Source organism: Danio rerio, chromosome 25 (genome assembly GCF_049306965.1).
Source record: "Danio rerio strain Tuebingen ecotype United States chromosome 25, GRCz12tu, whole genome shotgun sequence".
NCBI lineage: Eukaryota > Metazoa > Chordata > Actinopteri > Cypriniformes > Danionidae > Danio > Danio rerio.
The window spans coordinates 37,275,006-37,294,082 of NC_133200.1; the positions used below are offsets into that span (position 1 = coordinate 37,275,006).

At 34.5% G+C, this 19,077-nt stretch overlaps 1 protein-coding gene across 8 annotated transcripts in view; it reads left to right on the forward strand.

Annotated features, from left to right (window-relative positions):
* The first annotated feature begins 5,707 nt into the window (after window positions 1–5,707).
* Window positions 5,708–19,077, forward strand: part of wwp2 (WW domain containing E3 ubiquitin protein ligase 2) — a 55,932-nt gene continuing 42,562 nt past the window's right edge. For 4 of the 8 annotated variants that reach the window (XM_005163171.6, XM_073942159.1, XM_073942156.1 and 1 more), the window contains exons 1-6: window positions 6,767–6,838; window positions 7,418–7,512; window positions 9,020–9,176; window positions 9,910–10,031; window positions 13,328–13,465; window positions 18,222–18,297. In XM_005163171.6, coding sequence (XP_005163228.1) covers window positions 7,443–7,512; window positions 9,020–9,176; window positions 9,910–10,031; window positions 13,328–13,465; window positions 18,222–18,297 — 563 coding nt within the window. In that variant the 5' untranslated portion in view covers window positions 6,767–6,838; window positions 7,418–7,442. 8 annotated transcript variants of the gene reach the window in all.

The window sequence follows — 19,077 nt, forward strand, 5'->3', positions numbered from 1 at the left end:
AGTCCCGCCCTAAAGAACTAATAGTCCCGCCTTAAATGACTGATAGTCCTGCCCTAAAGGACTGATAGTACCGCCCTAAAGAAATGATAGTCCCGCCCTAAAGGACTGATAGTCCCGCCCTAAAGAACTAATAGTCCCGCTCTAAATGACTGATAGTTCTGCCCTAAAGGACTGATAGTCATACTCAAAGAACTGTTAGTTCGTAATAACGTAATAACTACCAATCATCACAAGATGCTAGTGAAGTCTAGAAGAGATACAGCTGTGCATACTCACATCAATACAGCGGAACGTTTAGGGGATAGGGGTACGACATTAATTAAACACAATTTAATCAGTTATTTATTAAATAATATAATTCATTCATTCATTTTATTTTTGGCTCTGTCCCTTTATTAATCCGGGGTCGCCACAGAGGAATGAACTGCCAACTTATCCAGCAATTTTTTATGCCCTTCCAGCCGCAACCCATCTCTGGGAAACATCCACACACAAACTCATTCACACTCATACACTACGGACAATTTAGCCTACCCAATTCACCTGTGCCGCATGTCTTTGGACTTGTGGGGGAAACCGGAGCACCCGGAGGAAACCCACGCGAATGCAGGGAGAACATGCAAACTCCACATAGAAACGCCAACTGACCCAGCCGAGGCTCGAACCAGTGACTTTCTTGCTGTGAGCCGACAGCACTACCTACTGTGCCACTTCATCTCCCCAAATAATATAAATGATTTCTCCTTATAATTAGTGTTTTTACATTACTGTGAGGGTCTGGATAGTGGTAGACATTAATAAAATTCAATTTAATGAGTAATTCAGTAAATAATTTAATTATTTCTCCTTATAATTAGTGTTTTTACATTACTGTAAAGGTTTTGATAGTTGTAGACGTCAATAAATCACAATTTGATTAGTAATTTGATAAATAACATAATAATTTTTTCTTATAGTTACTGTTTTTGTTGTGACGGTCAGTGAACACCGGAGGGCGCTGTAGTTCACAGACTTTGAGAATTGACTACAGCGCCCAAAAGACTACAAGTTCATACATACCATGCGCATTACACCCATAGACTGTAAAATATATGGACGTAGTATCCGTGACGTCACCCATAGGTTTCTAAAGAGCGCAAAAGAAGCCACAAGTAAACTGCCTTTCTTTATCTAAATCAAAATGCAATAAGAAAATAAGAGCCCTGTTTCAGGAAGATTTTGTTACTGTGCCTTATGTAATGTCATATTGGAATGGTTTTGTGAATGATATTTCCTGGAAGAAAGTTTGGACATTACCCCACAAATTTTTTATAACAAACAAAATAAGAGAAGTTACCTTTAAACTGATTCATAGATGCTATCCAGACAAGTGTAATCTTAAAAGACTTAAGAATGATATTAACACCAACTGTTCATTTAGTGAATCCTGAGACGTCTGTTCATTTATTTTGGACTTGCCCTCATTCAATGACATTTTGGTGTGATGTTTTTGATTTTATAAAAGTTTATGTGAAGGCAGATTTTGAATTTACATATAAGAATGTTATCTTTGGTTTCCATGATTGTGAAAAGGAAAATAATACCTATTTCATGAACCTTGTTTTTTTGTTGGCCAAATTTCATATTCACAAGAGAAAGTTTTGCAAGTGTAAACCTTTTTTCCCTAAATTTAAAATTGAAATGAAAATGTATTTTGAGTGTATTGAAGGATCAACCAACTTAAAAGCAATACGAACGAGGACTTTGATTAAGGACTTGGCACTTATCTTGGACTAAATGACTAAAAACCCCTGGATTGTTGCTGTTTGATTCATGACATTTGTTGTTATTGTTTTTCAAGCATTCAATAAAAAAAAAAAAAAAAAAAAAAAAGAAGTCACAAGTAGGCGCGGCCAACCGTCGCCATTTTGGTCACGCGTCATCACACCCACGGCGGGATACCAAACAAGGGCAAAGAGGCGGAGAGTGGGCGGAGCTACAGACACCTGCTAGCATTTAGCTTGGACCTGGCTCAGACACTCTTTACTTTGGGAGAAATGCTTAATACTTTATCACCTGTGACTCGTTTGTATTCTGACCACTTGTGCTTGGTTGTACACTATATCAATAAAGTGTTTAGACTTATAAAAACACTGCTGTAATACACAAAGCCACTAAACATTGTTCTTATGACGTTTTTCAACAGGAGGAAAACGCAAATTACTTCCAAACACTTCAGATATAGTCTGTGTTAGTTACTGTAAGACTATTGATGAACTCCAGCATAACACTGTATGACAACGCTTCAGATGACTGATCTGGGGTCCGTTCTTCGTTCCTCGCTTAAATGATCTAAGATTATTTGGCAGATCCTGGATCTTTTAATCTTGATAACTGATCTTTCGCTAATTTGGTTCTTCAAACAAGTTCGCGAATCAGATTAGAATGTCTGGATAAACTGATCTGAGATCGCTGCGTGTGTTGTGAAGGACAGATCTATCGATCCTCGAAATCATGATCAGCAATGCAACGATTGGCTGACGGCACAGCAGCGTAATGACATCATCTGATTAATATTCAATTATCCATGTGAGCAAAATTACATCAAATTCGCAGTAAACGGCTTGTTAAATATGACACGCAATAACCTTCCACATTTGTTGTGAGCTGCAGGCTTTACACTTTCATGTGTCAAGAGTATTCATCATGTATTTCAATGCAAATCAATGCATTTAGTTTTACATTTAGAAAAGATTTTCTTTATTATAGTAGGCGTTTTTTAATTGGTGTAAAGAATAACTGGTTGTTTACAAAAGCATTTTCATATTGGTAAAGGTGCCTGCAACTTTTGTGAAGCATCAAATCACCGGCATATTAACTGTCAAAACATGTTTATGTATGCATAAATGTATTATTGCTTAAAAAAAATAGTCACATATAATGCATTTCTATTATACACAATTTGTACTAAAGCGATCTAAAAAGTTCATATCAAAGTTTTCTCTTTGCACCACCAGGTGGCAGTCTTTGTACTTTCATTTCGAGGGTGCAGATTGCATACGTTTTATTAATATGTATAACTTTATTTATTTTATTAATGACTATAACTTTATATATATATAGTTTAAAAATATGTATCATTTTCCCAAGTGTATATAACTACTACTGTAAGAAAATATCAGAATTCAGAACATACTTTCTGTATTATCTTTGCTTGAACTAAGCCGATCTAATCCTGTTTATATGAATTGAACCTGCTCCCGATCAGGTTTGACCTAGCAGAACTGTTGCTATGACAACAACTCTCGGATCAGCTTCTAAGAACGAAACGATCCTGGATCGTGTCAAATCGTCAACATCCAAATCCAGCTAATTGAGTAATCCACGTACGAAGAACGGACCCCTAGAGCCTACAGCTAATCAATCCAACAGATTCTGGAGTGCATTACAGCTCTAAATATAAATATAAACGATAAATGATCTTAAATAAAACAAATACGTGTATAGAGATGGTATATAAGTGTATAACTTTACTTACATGGGAAACGGAGGCCACGTGAATGGTTTGTGAGCACAATTAAGTGCACTCAGCATGCCATGCCATCTAATAATTGTAGGAAACAAGTCCAAAAGGCAGTTGACTGTGTAAAGCCACATAAAACAACACAGAAATACGATAAATATGCCGAGTTCTGTGGCTAAACTGCAGGATTCAGCTGAGGTGACGTGACGGCGACCAACGAGACCTAGCTGTCACTCAAGTGGCCACGCCCTTAATTATGCAAACTTATTATAACTTAATATAAAGGAAACGGATGAGTTATGAACCCCCCCCCACCCCCCCCCACAGGTGTCATGATGGGTAATATTAGCTGTATTAACCAAAATCTTTTTCTGTACCAGGCTGTAAACACCTTTTGTTCTGCTGTAAAGTTGGCCATTCTAACAGTGGGCTCAATTGATATTTGCTCTGTTTTGGAGCCAGGAGCAGCCAGGGGTCCGTTCTTCGTACGTGGATTACTCAGTTAGCTGGATTTGGATATTGACGATTTGACACGATCGAGGATCGTTTCGTTCTTCAAAGCTGATCCGAGAGTTGTTATCATAGCAACAGTTCTGCTAGATCAAACCTGATCGGGAGCAGGTTCAATTTATATAAACAGGATTAGATCGGCTCAGTACAAGCAATATACTACAGAAAGTAGTTCCGAATTCTGATATTTTCTTACAGTAGTAGTTATATACACTTGGGAAAAGAGTAAATATTTTTTAAACTATATATATATATATATATATATATATATGTAAAGTTATAGTTATTAATGAAATAAATAAAGTTATCTATATTCAGTGGCGCAAAAAGGGGGTATGCAGTATATGCGGCGCATAGGTGCGCCACACATGGGGGGGGCGCCATTGTGCCAAAACTATTTTAAAAATTATCCTCATTAAAAGTTTTCAATAATAAAAATAAATAAATATGTTTTGTTAAAAAACATTATTTTGCATTTTATACAAATATAACATTGTTATTGTTTAATTCAAAATCATTTAACACAATAACATGCAGTCACACAGCCTAGAGTGTTCATGTAGATGTAACTGTTTAGATTTGTTTTTATTTTTATCAAAATAAACTGTCAAATCATACATAATGTCAAAAGTTTTAAGGTTAATCTGAAAATTTGTCTTCATTTATTATTAATTAATTAATTTAATTATTAGTTTGCCAAAATAAGAGGGATCACACAAAATTTGAACCCGCATACCCCTCAGTAAATGTTTAGTTGCGCCCCTGTCTATATTAATAAAATTTATGCAATCTCTACTCTCGAAATGAAAGTACAAAGACTGCTACCTGGTGGTGCACAGAGAAAACTTATTGATATGAACTTTTTAGACCGCTTAGTACAAATTGTGTATAATAAACATGCACAATGTGATTTTTTTAAAGCAATAATTCATTTATGCAGTCAAGAACATGTTTTGATAGTTAATATGCCAGTGATTTGATGCTTCACAAAAGTTGCAGACGCCTTTACCAATATCAAAATGCTTTTGTAAACAACCAGTAACTCTTTACACCGATTAAAAAACCGGCTACTACAATAAAGAAAATATTTTCTAAATGTAGAACTAAATAAATTGATATGCATTGAAATACATGATGAATACTCTCGACACATGAAAGTGTAAAGCCTGCAGCTCACAACAAATGTGGAAGGTTATTGCGTGTCACATTTAACAAACGGTTTACTGCTAATTTGACGTAATTTAGCTCACATGGATAATTGAATGTTAATCAGATGATGTCATTACGCTGCTGTTCCGTCAGCCAATCGTTTCATTGCTGATCATGATTTCGAGGATCGATAGATCTGTCCTTCACAACACACGCAGCGATCTCAGATCAGTTCATCCAGACATTCTAATCTGATTCGCCAACTTGTTTGAAGAACCAAATTAGCGAGAGATCAGTTATCAAGATTAAAAGATCCATGATCTGCCAAATCATCTTAGATCATTTAAGCGAGGTACGAAGAACGGACCTCTGGACTAGCGGAATTTCGGATGAATTTTAGTTTTAGTTCCGTATTGGCTTCCTGAGGGAGAGCGGGAGGTTGCCGCTTGATTACACCCGGTCCACGTACACTGATTGGCTCACAGCTGTTACTGTTTCCTGTTAATTTCCTGGACTATTTATACAACCATTTCACCTCTGTTTGTCACAGCGTCGTTTGTCTTCCTTGTCGTTCGTGGCCCCAGTTCTAGTAAGTCTTGCTACCGAGTTTTTTGATCTTGTTCTTGTATTTTTTTGCTAAAGTCTAACGTTAGTTTGTAAAGTTATTGTTTCTGAGCCTTGTCTCTGTTTTAGTTTCTAGTTTGGTCATTTGTTTGTTACTTTGTATTTTGATCACCTTGTTTGTTGCACTGTAAACAAATCTGCACTTGGATCCGCACCTTTTTGTTTTTGTTCCTGTTTTGATCACGCTAACGTGACAGTTTTTAAATTACTGTGAGGGTTGGGATAGGAATAGAGGGTAATAAAATCAAATTTAATTTGAAAATCAAATTCAATTTATCAGTCATTTATTAAATAACTATTTCTCCTTATGATTAGTGTTTTTACATTACTGTGAAGGTTTTGATAGTTGTAGACGTTAACGAAACACAATTTAACCAGTAATTGAATTATATTTCATCATAATGAATAATATTTATCGCTATAATTAGTGTTTTTACATTACTGTGAGGGTTGGTGTAGTAATAGACATTAATAAAATAAAATTTGAATAATTCAGTAAATAGAGTATTTCTCCTTATAGCTAATTACTGTTTTTACATTACTGTGAGGGTTTTGATAGTTGTAGACATTTAATAAAACACAATTTAATCAGTAATTGGATTATTTCATCATAATGACTTTTTTTATAATACTGTGAGGGATGGGAAAGAAATAGACGTTAATAAAATAAAATTTAATAATTCAGTAAATAATTTGAGTACTTCTCCTCCTTATAATTACTGTTTTACATTACTGTGAAGGTTTTGATAGTTGTAGATGTTAATAAAGCACAATTTGATCAGTAATTGAATAATTCACATAATTATTTCACCATATAATTTGTGTTTTTACATTACTATGAACGTTTTGATAGCTGTAGACGTTAATAAAACACAATTCAATCAGTAATTTAATAAATAACACCATTATTACTCCGCCGCAGCTGTATCCCTTCTAGCAGCAACCTGATGCTACAGAGGATCCGCACCCATGATCCTCCACGGCGAGTCACATGACCATGACATTAAAGCGGAAATGACAGTTAGCGCTCCACAGTCTCACGGCGAATAAAAGGTAGGAATCAAAACATTTCCGATGTGTTTTTATAACCAGAAAGACGGTTACACTACGTATAAACCTATCCGCGTTTATAACGCGCTTTTCCAGGACGATTTCAACTACACCGCGACTTTTTATTCCTGAATGACGAGCGGCTAATCAAACAGCGTCACTGTCTCTCACATCATGCGACATTTAACCACACATTACGACCGGTCACGATTATTAATTCACCTCATATGTTTTTAATTCTGGGTGGACACATATGGTTGGTTATAACCAGCTGTAAACAGCAATTTAGGCTAAATTCTTGGTTTGTTTTTGTCTCAGCTAAACCAGAACCTGCTATATGAAGCTGACAGACGTCGAATATCGCTGTATTATATTATTAAACCAATCACTGTAGCTTATTTAATCTATTTAGGTGATTTCTGTTATTAATTTGATGTTGATTTAACAGTATTAAGCTGTGTGTGTGTGTGTGGTGCACCAGAGTGTTTATGTTGCGTCAGAGTGTTTATGTTGTGCTTTATTATACCCCAATGATTAATATTCAGCATTTCAGTCATAATTCTGATGCTGTTTGTGATTCAGGGCTGTGATGTGATGTGCTGTGACGATGGCAGCTGCCAGTGTGTCTCAGTCTGCCAGCATTCAGGCCATAGAGAAATCACAGCTGACCTTGAAAGGTAAGAAAAGCTGATTTATTTGTGATTAATCTGCTTTAACTTGATTAATAAGGAGATCTGATGAATCTTTTGTGGTTTATCAGCTGCTGTGACGCATCAGTCTGCAGCATCAGACCTCAGCATGTGTTTTTGCAGTGAGCTTTGTGTCCTCTAGAGGGTGATGTGCGCTGAATAATAACTGCATAACTGTGTGTGTGTGTGAGAGATGCTGGATCATGTCAGGACACATTTGCGCACATTTCCTGGTTGATGGAATATTCCTTACGGGAATCCAGATCATAAATGTTTCTGGTGAATTGATGGAGTTGTGCATTCTTGGCGCTTATTAATGTGTCGTAAGTCTGCCTAAAGGGATAGTTCACCCCAAAAGTAAAAGTTTCCTGTTAGTTTACTCACCCACAGACATCTTTGATGGTCTTTGGCGACTCTTTTTACTCATTAAAGAAGACTTTTTCGCTGAATCTGACTCTTGGTGATTTTTATATAATGGCAGTGAATGGTGACTGGTTTTGGAGATTAAAAATGAACACTTACAAACAATTCTAAATCAATAACCGTGGCTCCTGAAGACACGCTGAGGTCTTGTGAAGCAAAGTGATCAATCAGTGTAAGAAATTAAACATTATTTATAAGATTGCTATTATTAACTTTGATCCACAGCCTGGTCAAACAGATATCGGCGCATGTCTGAATGTAGTCCGACTGTTGTCTGTTTGTAATGAGCGGACTACATTCACATGTGCATCGAGACCTGTTTAACCAGACTGTGTCAGGTTTTTGTCCTTAAACTGCTCCTTTTAGTTCTTTACGCTCTTCCAAATCCGTACCAGATCTCATCCAAAGCCTTCTGTTGTGTTTTGATGTGATTTTTGACCATCGTAGCTGTGAGATGAAATGGCTGCTATCATTCAGCGTAGTGATACAGAGCCGTAATTAGGTTGCAGATTATTAAAATGTCTATTTCAGAGGTCGCCACAAAATGAACCCCCAGTTTCAGCATATGTTTTACGCAGTGGATGCCCTTCCAGCTGCAACCCAGTATTGGGAAACACCCATACACTCATTCACACACACTCGTACACTAAGGCCAATTCGGTTCATTCAGTTCCCCTATTGCGGATGTGTATGGGGGAAACAGGAGCACCCGAAGGAAACTAATGCCAACTGACCCAGCTGGGTCTCGAACCAGCGACCTTCTTGCTGTGAGGCCCCAGTGCTAACCACTGAGCCACTGTGCTGCCCTTTTTAATTAATGTTTATGATTGTTTTGTTGATTTCCAACACTAACTGTATTGCACCCAAAACCTGCCGGAAGCACTTTAGCTGTGTGTTTATTTGAAAATAACCGCACACCTCAGAATGCTCATTAGCCAATGAGAATCAAGCATTCAAAATCCCTGGAGTATATGTTATATTTAAGTCTTAAAACTTCGTGTTCCCTCAATGTTCTCTTTCTCACTGAAGTTGTTTTGATTGAAGTGTTCATCGTCTTCTCCTCATCTGCTAGTGTTGTCTGCGAAGCCTCAGTCTCCTAAACTGCCCAATCGTCACTCTCGCCTGAGTTCATTTGTGGAAGTGACCGCCGACGGCCTGAGCAGCGAGACCAAGAAAACGGGCAAACGCAGCGGACACCTCGAGCTGCAGTGGAATGAAGACCTCACACTGTAAGCCTTCACGCGTCACTTTTCATTGAAGAATATAATATTTAAGAAGTGCCATGAAAACTGATTAATTCATCATCATGATGATCATTTTAATAACTCATTTCTAATAATGGATTTATTTTATCTTTGCCATGATGAGAGTAATTAATATTTGACTAGATATTTTTCAAGACACTTCTATACAGCTTAAAGTGACATTTAAAGGCTTAACTAGGTTAATTAGGGTAACTAGGCGAGTTTGGGTAATTTGGAAAATTATTGTATAACGATGGTTTGTTCTGTAGACTATCACGAAAAAAATTAGCTTAAAAGGGCTAATTTTGTTCCTAAAATGGTGTTTAAAAAAAATTAAAACTGGATTTATTCTAGCCGAAATAAAACATAAGACTTTCTCCAGAAGAAAAAATATTATTAGACATACTGTGAAAATTTCCTTGCTCTGTTAAACAACATTCAGGAAAATATTTTAAAAAAGAAGAGAAAAATTTGAAGGGGGTGAATAGTACTGACTTCAACTATATTATAAAAACTCTCCCTTTACCATTTAACTTGCTCAGGTTACTAGCGCATCCTCGTCTTAATTGACCAACTTAGTCCTTATACGTAACTTACGTGTGTGTGTGTGTATATATATTTTTTTCCTAACGTGTGTGTGTGTGTGTGTGTGTGTGTGTGTGTGTGTGTGTGTGTGTGTGTGTGTGTGTGTGTGTGTGTGTGTGTGTGTGTGGTGCAGGAACGTGACTCCTCAGAGTCGTCTGGATCTGAAGGTGTGGAGTTGTCACACTTTGAGGAAGGAGCTTCTGGGCAGCGCCACCATCGACTTGTTGGACACTCTACGAACACATGATGGCAAGAGTGAGTTTAAACCCACACAAACACACACGGATACTCACTCTCACATGCACTGACACACGCTTGCACACTAACTCTCACAGACAAGCACAGATGCAGAGATCTGTTTGTTGGTTTAGAGCAGGGGTCACCAATCCTGGTCCTGGAGGGCCGGTGTCCCTGCAGGGTTTTGCTCCAACTTGCCTCAACACACCTGCCTGGGTGTTTCAAGTATACCAAGTAAGAGCTTGATTAGCTCGTTCAGGTGTGTTTGATTAGGGTTGGAGCAAAAATCTGCAGGACACCGGCCCTCCAGGAACAAGTTTGGTGACCACTGTTTTAGAGAAATAATGACAGATTATGGCAGAGTTTACGCTGCAGGGTTTAAGTGACTTAATTCAGATTTTTTTTTTTCTGCATGTGGCACAGATCGGATATGAGAGCGAGAGCACTATCCACCACATAACCAATGTAAACTGATAAAACTATTGCATGCATCACGTGCACATATTACGCCATGGACATGACATTAAGATGCCTACTCGTTTAAAAAGGCCTAGATTAAAAGAAGATGGCCAAATCTTTTCTGTCAAACTATTGGAAAGCAACTTGTCAAAAATAATAATAAATAAATGAAACTCTGCAAACAGATTAAATAAAAGAATAGAGAAAAGAGCGCTTTTTCATTATCAGCTGTCAGTCAGCGTCCGAATTTTTTTTAATTATTTTTTTTTTTGCGCAGTGTAAATGCAGAGAACCGTTCAGGAGTCACTTCTAAAAGATGATGTGAGCAGAAATGAAAAAAAAATCACATACAGTCACAATCGTATTGACCATCAAGATCTGCAGTGTAAGTGCAGCCAATGTAATGAGTGAACCTTTTTTTTTTTTTTTTTTTTTTCCCCACTTGATTTAAAGGCCTCTCGAGGTGCGTGAGGAGCAACTTCACTAATATCTGAGAACACTGACCCTGATGCTCTTTATTAAATAGATTGATTTGTTTTAAGTTCTGGGAATAACGGTCTGTTGTGCAGGTTTGGTGTGTAATTAATACTGGAGTGTTCTGATATGATCCGGAAGGGTTTAGCAGATCACTCCGCGCGGTTAGGCCCAGAGTTTTTTTGGGGGTAAAGTGGGTAAAGATGTTTCTGAGTCAGTTTTGTGCTTGCAGAAAAGCAGAGAAATGCTGCGTGATGGCGTTTTTAAGACTGTCAGCCTTATTTCCTTAGTTTGGGCTTTTTCTGTTTATTGGCTTATTTATTTTATTTGTTTTGTTTGGTGTGTTTTGGTCAAAGAAAAGAAATCACCACTTTAATGTTTGCAAACTTTTATAGCTATAAAACCAACAATCCATCTATAAAAACACTGTTAACAAAAGTAATATTGTTAGTATTGTTCAGTTCAATTCAGCTTTATTTGTATATTGCTTTTACAATGTAGATTGTGTCAAAGCAGCTTCACATAAATGGTCATAGTAACTGGATCAGGGTAGTTCAGTTTTTAGTGTTTAAGTTCAGTTTTAAGTTCAGGTTAGCTCAGTTCAGTGTGGTTTGAAATCATTACTGAGTCCATACACTGAAGGGTAAATTCATTGAGTAGCTTTTCAGATCCTGAACCATGCAAGCCAGTGGCGACAGCGACTTATCATCCTTACAATAACATTTGTTTCAAAGTTCTCCCTGTATTTATGCATTTATGTTTGTTGTGAATAAATTTTAGTTTATACTTTTTAAAACTTATGGTAATAAAAAAAAAAAAAACCACACACACACACACACACACACACACATCCAAGAGCAAACATTCCCAATAAATTCCAAAAAGTATTACTTTTTTTGGTCGTTTAGTTTTTTGAAACAAGTAGTAACACATATTTAATATTTTGAGAGATTTACAGTAAGAATAGTGATTTGAAATACTGAGAATAAAGCACTATAATAAGTTCTACGAATATTTCAACAATGCTCTGATTAAAATAAAGCATTATTTTGGAATTTTCTCTCAGCTTCAAAATGTCCTTTTTTTTTTTTTTTTTTTTAAATAGTTTTTGAAACTAAAACATATATATTTATTATACATTTTATATATAAAACTATGTTTTGACACTATTTAAAATGTGGCTTAAATTTCAATTTTTTTAATAGGGCATGTAAATTATCCACTGCCCATTACAAAGAAAAATGTTAAAGTTTTGTTCTGCAAGTCTTAAAAGGTCTTAAAGTCTTTGTGAAACCTGCAGAAAGCCTGATATAGAAAGCACTTTGAATTAATGCGTGGCTTTTTTTTTTAAGGTTTCAAATGGGTTATGTGATTTTTTTTAAATGTCAAAATATCCAGGAAATGATATTCCAGCTGTACACTTATTTCTGTTCTGATGAAAGCTCATACTTTTCTCTGACGTGTTCCTACTGAAATGTATTTAAAGTTTGATCATATTTGAAATCATGAAAAGCTTCATCAAATGGGTCCACAAATAAAAAATCTTTAATCTTTTATAATGTTCAGCAAATTGAGTTTTGCTATGAAAAATGTTTTTGTTGCTAAAGCACCTGTGATGTTAACATTAAAATAGAACCTGTGAAAACAAATGACAAATCAGAGACTAAAAACAAAAACGAAACAACAGTATATTTAACAGTCAAGATTTAAGCTTTCCTTTATTGCAAATTAGGATTCAGTGTGTGTATGCACGAGCGTGCATGAGTGCGTGTGTGCATTCATGTGCGTGCATTGGAGTGTTTGTGCACTTGTTCATTGCGTTCGTGTGTGCAAGTGCTTGTTCGTGCGTGTGCATGTCTTCATGCATGTACATTCGTGTGTGTGCGTGTTCGTGCATGTTTGGGTGTGCATTTGCGCAAGTGTGTGTTTGTGCACGCATGCATACGTGCATGTTTGTACATGTTTATGCATGGGCGTGCATGTGTGAGCGTATGCGTTTGTGCATGTTAGTGTGTGTGTGCGCATTGATGTTTGAGTGAGCACAAGCGTATGAGCATTTACGTGTGTGCGTACATGCATTTGCATGTGTGCGCATGTGCATACATGTTCATGTATGCGTGCGTGTGCATACATGTTCAAGCGAGTGTGTGTGCATGCATGTGTTTATAAGCACATCACTAATGTTTTTATTGGTCTACCTTTTTTTTTTTTTAATGACAGGCATCAATGTATTGTTCTGCTAGTGCTAAACAATTAGTTTCATCGCCTAATTCACATAATACCCCCCCTCTCTTCTCTCTCTCTCTCTCTCTCTCTCTCTCTCTCTCTCTCTCTCTCTCTCTCTCTCTCTCTCTCTCTCTCTCTCTCTCTCTCTCTCTCAGTGGAGAACGTTCAGCTCAGTCTGGTTCTGCAGACGGAGAACAAAGGCTCGGTTGTAGCAGGCGGTGAGCTCAACGTCTGTCTGGACGGCCTGGTTGTTGATCTGGGATCTTTGCCCAATGGCAGCGCCGCCTCAGACAGTGAGTCCCCTTCACTGGCACACACACATGCACACTTCATAGGGAACACTGCTAGAACACACAGAACAAACGCATGAACAAGCGCACATTGATGAGGCTGTGCTGGACAGAGCGGGTTTGAGCCTCACAGAGAGCTTTTCTCCTGTGTGTGTGTGTGTGTTCAGATTTTCTCCTGCAGGTCACAGGGTTTATTGACAACCACAAACTCAATCTGTTCACACACTCGCTCGGGGTGGAGAGGAAGTCGTTCTCTTACTTTCTTACTGGAGGAGAAAAAGACACCGTTTACTTTACAGTCCAAAAAGTGTGGTGGAGTTATGATTAAAACAAAAGTGTGTTTGAAAGTTTAAAATAGTGCTTATTTTAAAATGTTGTTCCTGTACAAAGCTGCCTTATATTTTAATAATTGTTTTAGTTATGACTTAAGACCATTTCAAATGGATTACCTTTAAACCTTTAAATTTTTTTTTTAACCGATTTAAAATGATTTTGGTTTAAAAACCTTGAAATATGGTGATGTCAGGGTACACAAAGTATTTTAGCTGCTTGGTTAAACCACTTGTTTAAAATGAGCTCAAACACAATTATTGAGTTTTTAGAGTCAACTTGTTTTTGTTAAACTTAAAATTTAAAAAAAACATTAAGTTAATTTGATCAATTTGCATTGAGACAAGATTGAACCCAAGGAATTGTTGAACCCAATGTATTACAGCAAAGAAAGAAAGAGAACGAAAGAAATTAAGGTATGATTTGGAGTCCAAAAAGTGTGGGATAATTATGGTTAAAGTGTTTAAAAGAGGTCTTGTAGAGCATAAGCAGTGATTTATTTTAAAATGTTGTTCCTGTATAAAGGAGCTGTCACTATATTAATTTTTTTTTATGTAGTGACCAAACATTTGTAATTGTAATTATATTTCACAATAGTAAGTCTTTACTGTACATTTAAACAGGTTTTAAAACTTAAAACTATTTAAAACATTTTCAAACACAAACCAATAAATTTTAAACCTTTTAAAACAGTTCAAATTTACAACCTTTTCTGTTAAAAAATCTAACTTAAAACCATAAATTAAAGACACATTTTATAAGCACTATAAAATTAAAACCCTTTCCTACTTGAAGTTTCAAATTAAAATCCATTGCAAATTTCAAATCTTTAAGTAAACATTTTTAAACAAACTTAAATGTTAAAAGTCTATTTAAACAGTGTCTTTTAGACCAGTCAAGGTTAATAAGTCTTTAAAAATGTCATTTAAGTAATCATTTCTCGAGCTGGGATTTGAACTCAGGATGCCCTGATGTGCTACTGTACAATATGTCGGCATGCTAATCTCTAGGCTATTGCACCGACTATTTGTCCACATTTATGCTGAATGTTAAAATGGTGAATCTTACTGATTGGATCAGAGCTGCTTAAAATTGTTTCAAGTTAAAATTAAAATAGTGCATTTTAAATGGTTTTAAGGTTTAACACTTTTACAATGGAAAGGACTTAAAAGTTCAAGCTACTTTAAATTTAGAATAGTTTAAAGGGTAAATCTTTTAGTTTAAAAAGTTTATTGATTGACACCACTTTAAGTATGATTTATTCTAAAAGTTGTATTACGTTAAAAGGTTTACAAATTTCAAAACATTTTAAACTTGAAACCTTTTTAAGAATTAATTGTTTTTACACCTAAAATCTGCCGAGAGATATTTTGACGATTTATACTTGATGTTAAAATGGTAAATTTTACAGTTTGGCTTAGAGCTGCTTAAAATTGTTTGAAATGGTTTCAAGAGTAATGGGTTTTGGTTGAAATGTTGTTAAGAGAATGTTTTGCTTTTTAAGGTTGTAAAGGTTTTAAATCGAAAGGACTTTAAGTTTTAGATTTAAGTTACTTTAAATTTACAATAGTTTTAAGGTTAAAAGTTTTAGGCCTATAAACACCATTTTAATTATGACTTTTTCTTTAATGTTTTAAGCTTAAAGGTTGTATTAATTAAAGTTTGAGATTTTAAATTGCTTTAAGTTGAGGTTTAAATGTTTTAACTCCAATGAAGTATTAAATTTGTCAATTAAAACTAAAAAGTCATTTTAAATAGTAGAACTGTAACGGTTTAAAGGTCATGTAGATTAAGCTGATAGATCTCAAACAATTGTCTAATACTGAATAAAATACATTTTATTACACTGTTTCTGTTGTTGTTTAATTAAATGTGTATTTGTTTTCACCCTCAGTTAAAAAAAAATAGATTTACATTAGTGTTAACAATCCTTGTTGCAAATGTAAAACCCAGAAACATTAAAACTTTTCCAAATTTTACCACAAAAGGCACTGTAAGACACTTTGAAGCTTAGCAAGTTTGAGCACAAGTTAAGGAGTGTGTGTATATTTGTGCGTGTGCATATGTGTGTGTGTGACAGTCTTTCTCCAGGCCTGTACACAAAGGCCTGTTTATGTAGCGTGTGTGTGTGTGTGTGTTTGAGAAGAAAGCTGCCAGGGGAAATGAGGGAAAACATTAAACCAACAAGAGCGACTTGAGAGTGAACAGAGGACCCTAACAGACCTTCACACACTCCAACCTTTATCCACCACTGAAGGTCAAACACAAACTTACATACTCAAAAAAACACTCCAGATCTGGAGAGTCCAGCAAGCTAAAAGATGAATCTGACAGACCGTCACAAAGCCTGCTGCTGTTCTGGTAAATCGAGTCAGAGAGAACATTAATGCAAAACAGCCTGTTTATTAAGTGTGTGTGTGTGTAACTGAAACAAATTAAGATGAAATCACTGAAACGCACAACAAAACCAAAAGCAGCAGATTATTCGTCTTCAGAAATGACTGAGCCCTTTATACAAAAATTTAAGCACCGAAATTGTATTGGTGATTCCTAGTTAACCTTATATTGCAGCATTTATTCTTTTTCTTGTGGACATTTTTGCGTGCGAAAGTGTGAACCCTTTTTTATTTTAAATTAAAAACAAATATCATGTTGTCTTTAAATGTTTTTGTAAAATGTGTTTTTATTCTTAAACGTTTAAAAGTACAAATAAAAAAAAATTCTTTAAATTCGAGTATTTCCCATTTACTTGACTAAAGAATTGGATTTAAGAGGACTTTGTTGAATCAAATTTTAACCTTGTTGAATAAAAACTATTTCAAATATAGTGTTTTTTTTTTACAAATTTTAAACCTTTTAACCTGAAACTATTTTCATCTTCGATTATTTCAAATGTAGTTTTAATTTTAAAACCTTTTAACTTGAAACAATTTTAATGTGCTAATCCAATTTAAAAAATGTAATCTTCCAATATTATGTACTTTTGAATTTTTAAAATGTTTTTTATCATTATTTATATACCTCTAAAAATACAAATAATAATAAAGGCTTTTTTGTTTTTCTTAATGGACAACTGAGCTGGAATTAAGAGGCAGGACTTTGTCAAATCAAGTTCTTTGTTTTTTGGCAAATGTCTGAAACATAGCCAGTCTGATAAAAGATACCTGAAAGAAAAGAAAATGATTTTGCCCGCATCTTTCAGTTGGGTGTTTATGTATAAACATGCTTATTGTTTATCTCATAGGTAATATTTAAATAAACCAAAATATGGCTGCAGTCAGTTACCAAAACCTACTTAAGGTAGTAAAGATAGCCTAGTTTTAAACTTCTCAGTTGAAGGGAATGATTTGTAACACTTTTACCCTTAACCATTTCAAATGTAGTGTTTTAAAATATTTTAACTCGAAACTATTTTAATCTTAAAAAGAATTTTGAGTCTATTTTATTTTAAAAACCTTTTTAACTGAGAACTTTTTTTTTTTTTTTTTTTTTTTTTTTTTTTTAATCATCAAACCATTTAAATGTACTGTTCTATTTTAAAAACCTTTGAACTTATAATGGTTTTAACTTTAAATGTACTGTTTAAATCTTAAAACCATTTAACTTGAATCGATTTTACCCTAACCATTTCAAATGTAGTGTTTTTTTTTATTTTTAAAACCTTTTAACTTGAAACTATTTTAATCTTACAAACCCTTTCGATTACACAGTTTTAATTGTAAAACCTTTTAACTTGAATTGATTTTAACTTTAACCATTTCAATTGTGCTGTTTTGTTTTTAAAACCTTTTAACTTGAAACAATTTTAACCTTAACCCTTTCAAATGTACTGTTTTAATTTTAAAACCCTTTAATTTAAATCAATTTTAACCTTAACCCTTTCAAATGTACTGTTTTAATTTTAAAACCCTTTAATTTAAATCAATTTTAACATTAAACTATTTCAAATGTACTGTTTTAATTTTAAAACTTAACTTTAGATGATTTTAACCTTAACCATTTCAATTGTGCTATTTTGTTTTTGAAACCTTTTAACTTTATGCCATTTTAACCTTAACCATTTAGAGTGTACTGTTTTAATTTTAAAACTTTTGTAACCTGAATGATTTTAACCTTTTAAAACTATTTCAAATGAACTGTTTTAATTTTAAAACCTTTTAACTTGAAACAATTTCAATCTAAAATTGACTTCAAATTTAAAAGACTTAAATTTCAGACTTATATCTGTCAGCTTGTTCTTGTTTAATTATCTAACATACAGTAATATTTTATGAAATGCGGGTATGTTAATACAGGTGTTTGTGTCAGTAATGTTTACACCACAGCTTCGTTGTTGCTTTCAGATGAGCTCTGACAGACTCTTCTGTATGATGAATGTGAATCAGCTCTTCTTCTTCAGATTTTCTGTATTTTTGTTTTTCCTCTGCAGAGATTCACTCGAGCAGGTCCAGTCTCCATCGGGCTCACAGTGAAGAGACCCCCAGCACCAGCAGCCCCCGTGGACGGTCAGCCTAAACAGCTTTTCATCATTTCCCCCATCACTTATGCTGGAGATCATTTATGAAAATATAAACCTTCAAAGCATTTTCCAAACAAGCATGGCTGGCAAACAAACAAACGTATAAATGTAGGAAATGTAGGTGTTAACCATTATCTATTCCGTGTTTGATGCCAAATAGAGGCTTTATCTTCGGGCAGGCGTTTTGTGGGCATGTTGCAGGAGATGCCCTAAAAATACTTGCTAAATGCTGTAATTAAGCTTATTTTCTCTGTTTGTGTGAGGTTAAGGAAGCATAACAGGAAATTCACAGAAATAACCAGCATGCTTATATACTGTCATGAGGCTGATGGTTTTATTTTTACTTATGTAGCTGTTTATTGCAAATTCCAAATTTACATACTGATCAAATATAAATGCACAATATATACAAATATAAAGAAATATAAATAAATAAATGTATGAATAAATAATTAAAAAAAAAATCAAATTGATATAATAAATAAATAAATGAATATAAAATAAATGCAAATAAATAAAATAAATAGAAATAAATGCAAATAATTATAAATATAAAAAAATAACAATTAATAAATATAAATGAATGCAAATAAATAAAAATAAATAAGCATAATACAATGTAAATAAATATGAATAAATAAATGTAAATGCATGCAAATTAATATGATTAAATAAATACAAATAAATATAAATAAATGCAAATACATATAAATAAATAAATAAATAGATGCAAATCAATATAAATAAGTAAATAAATGAATAAATA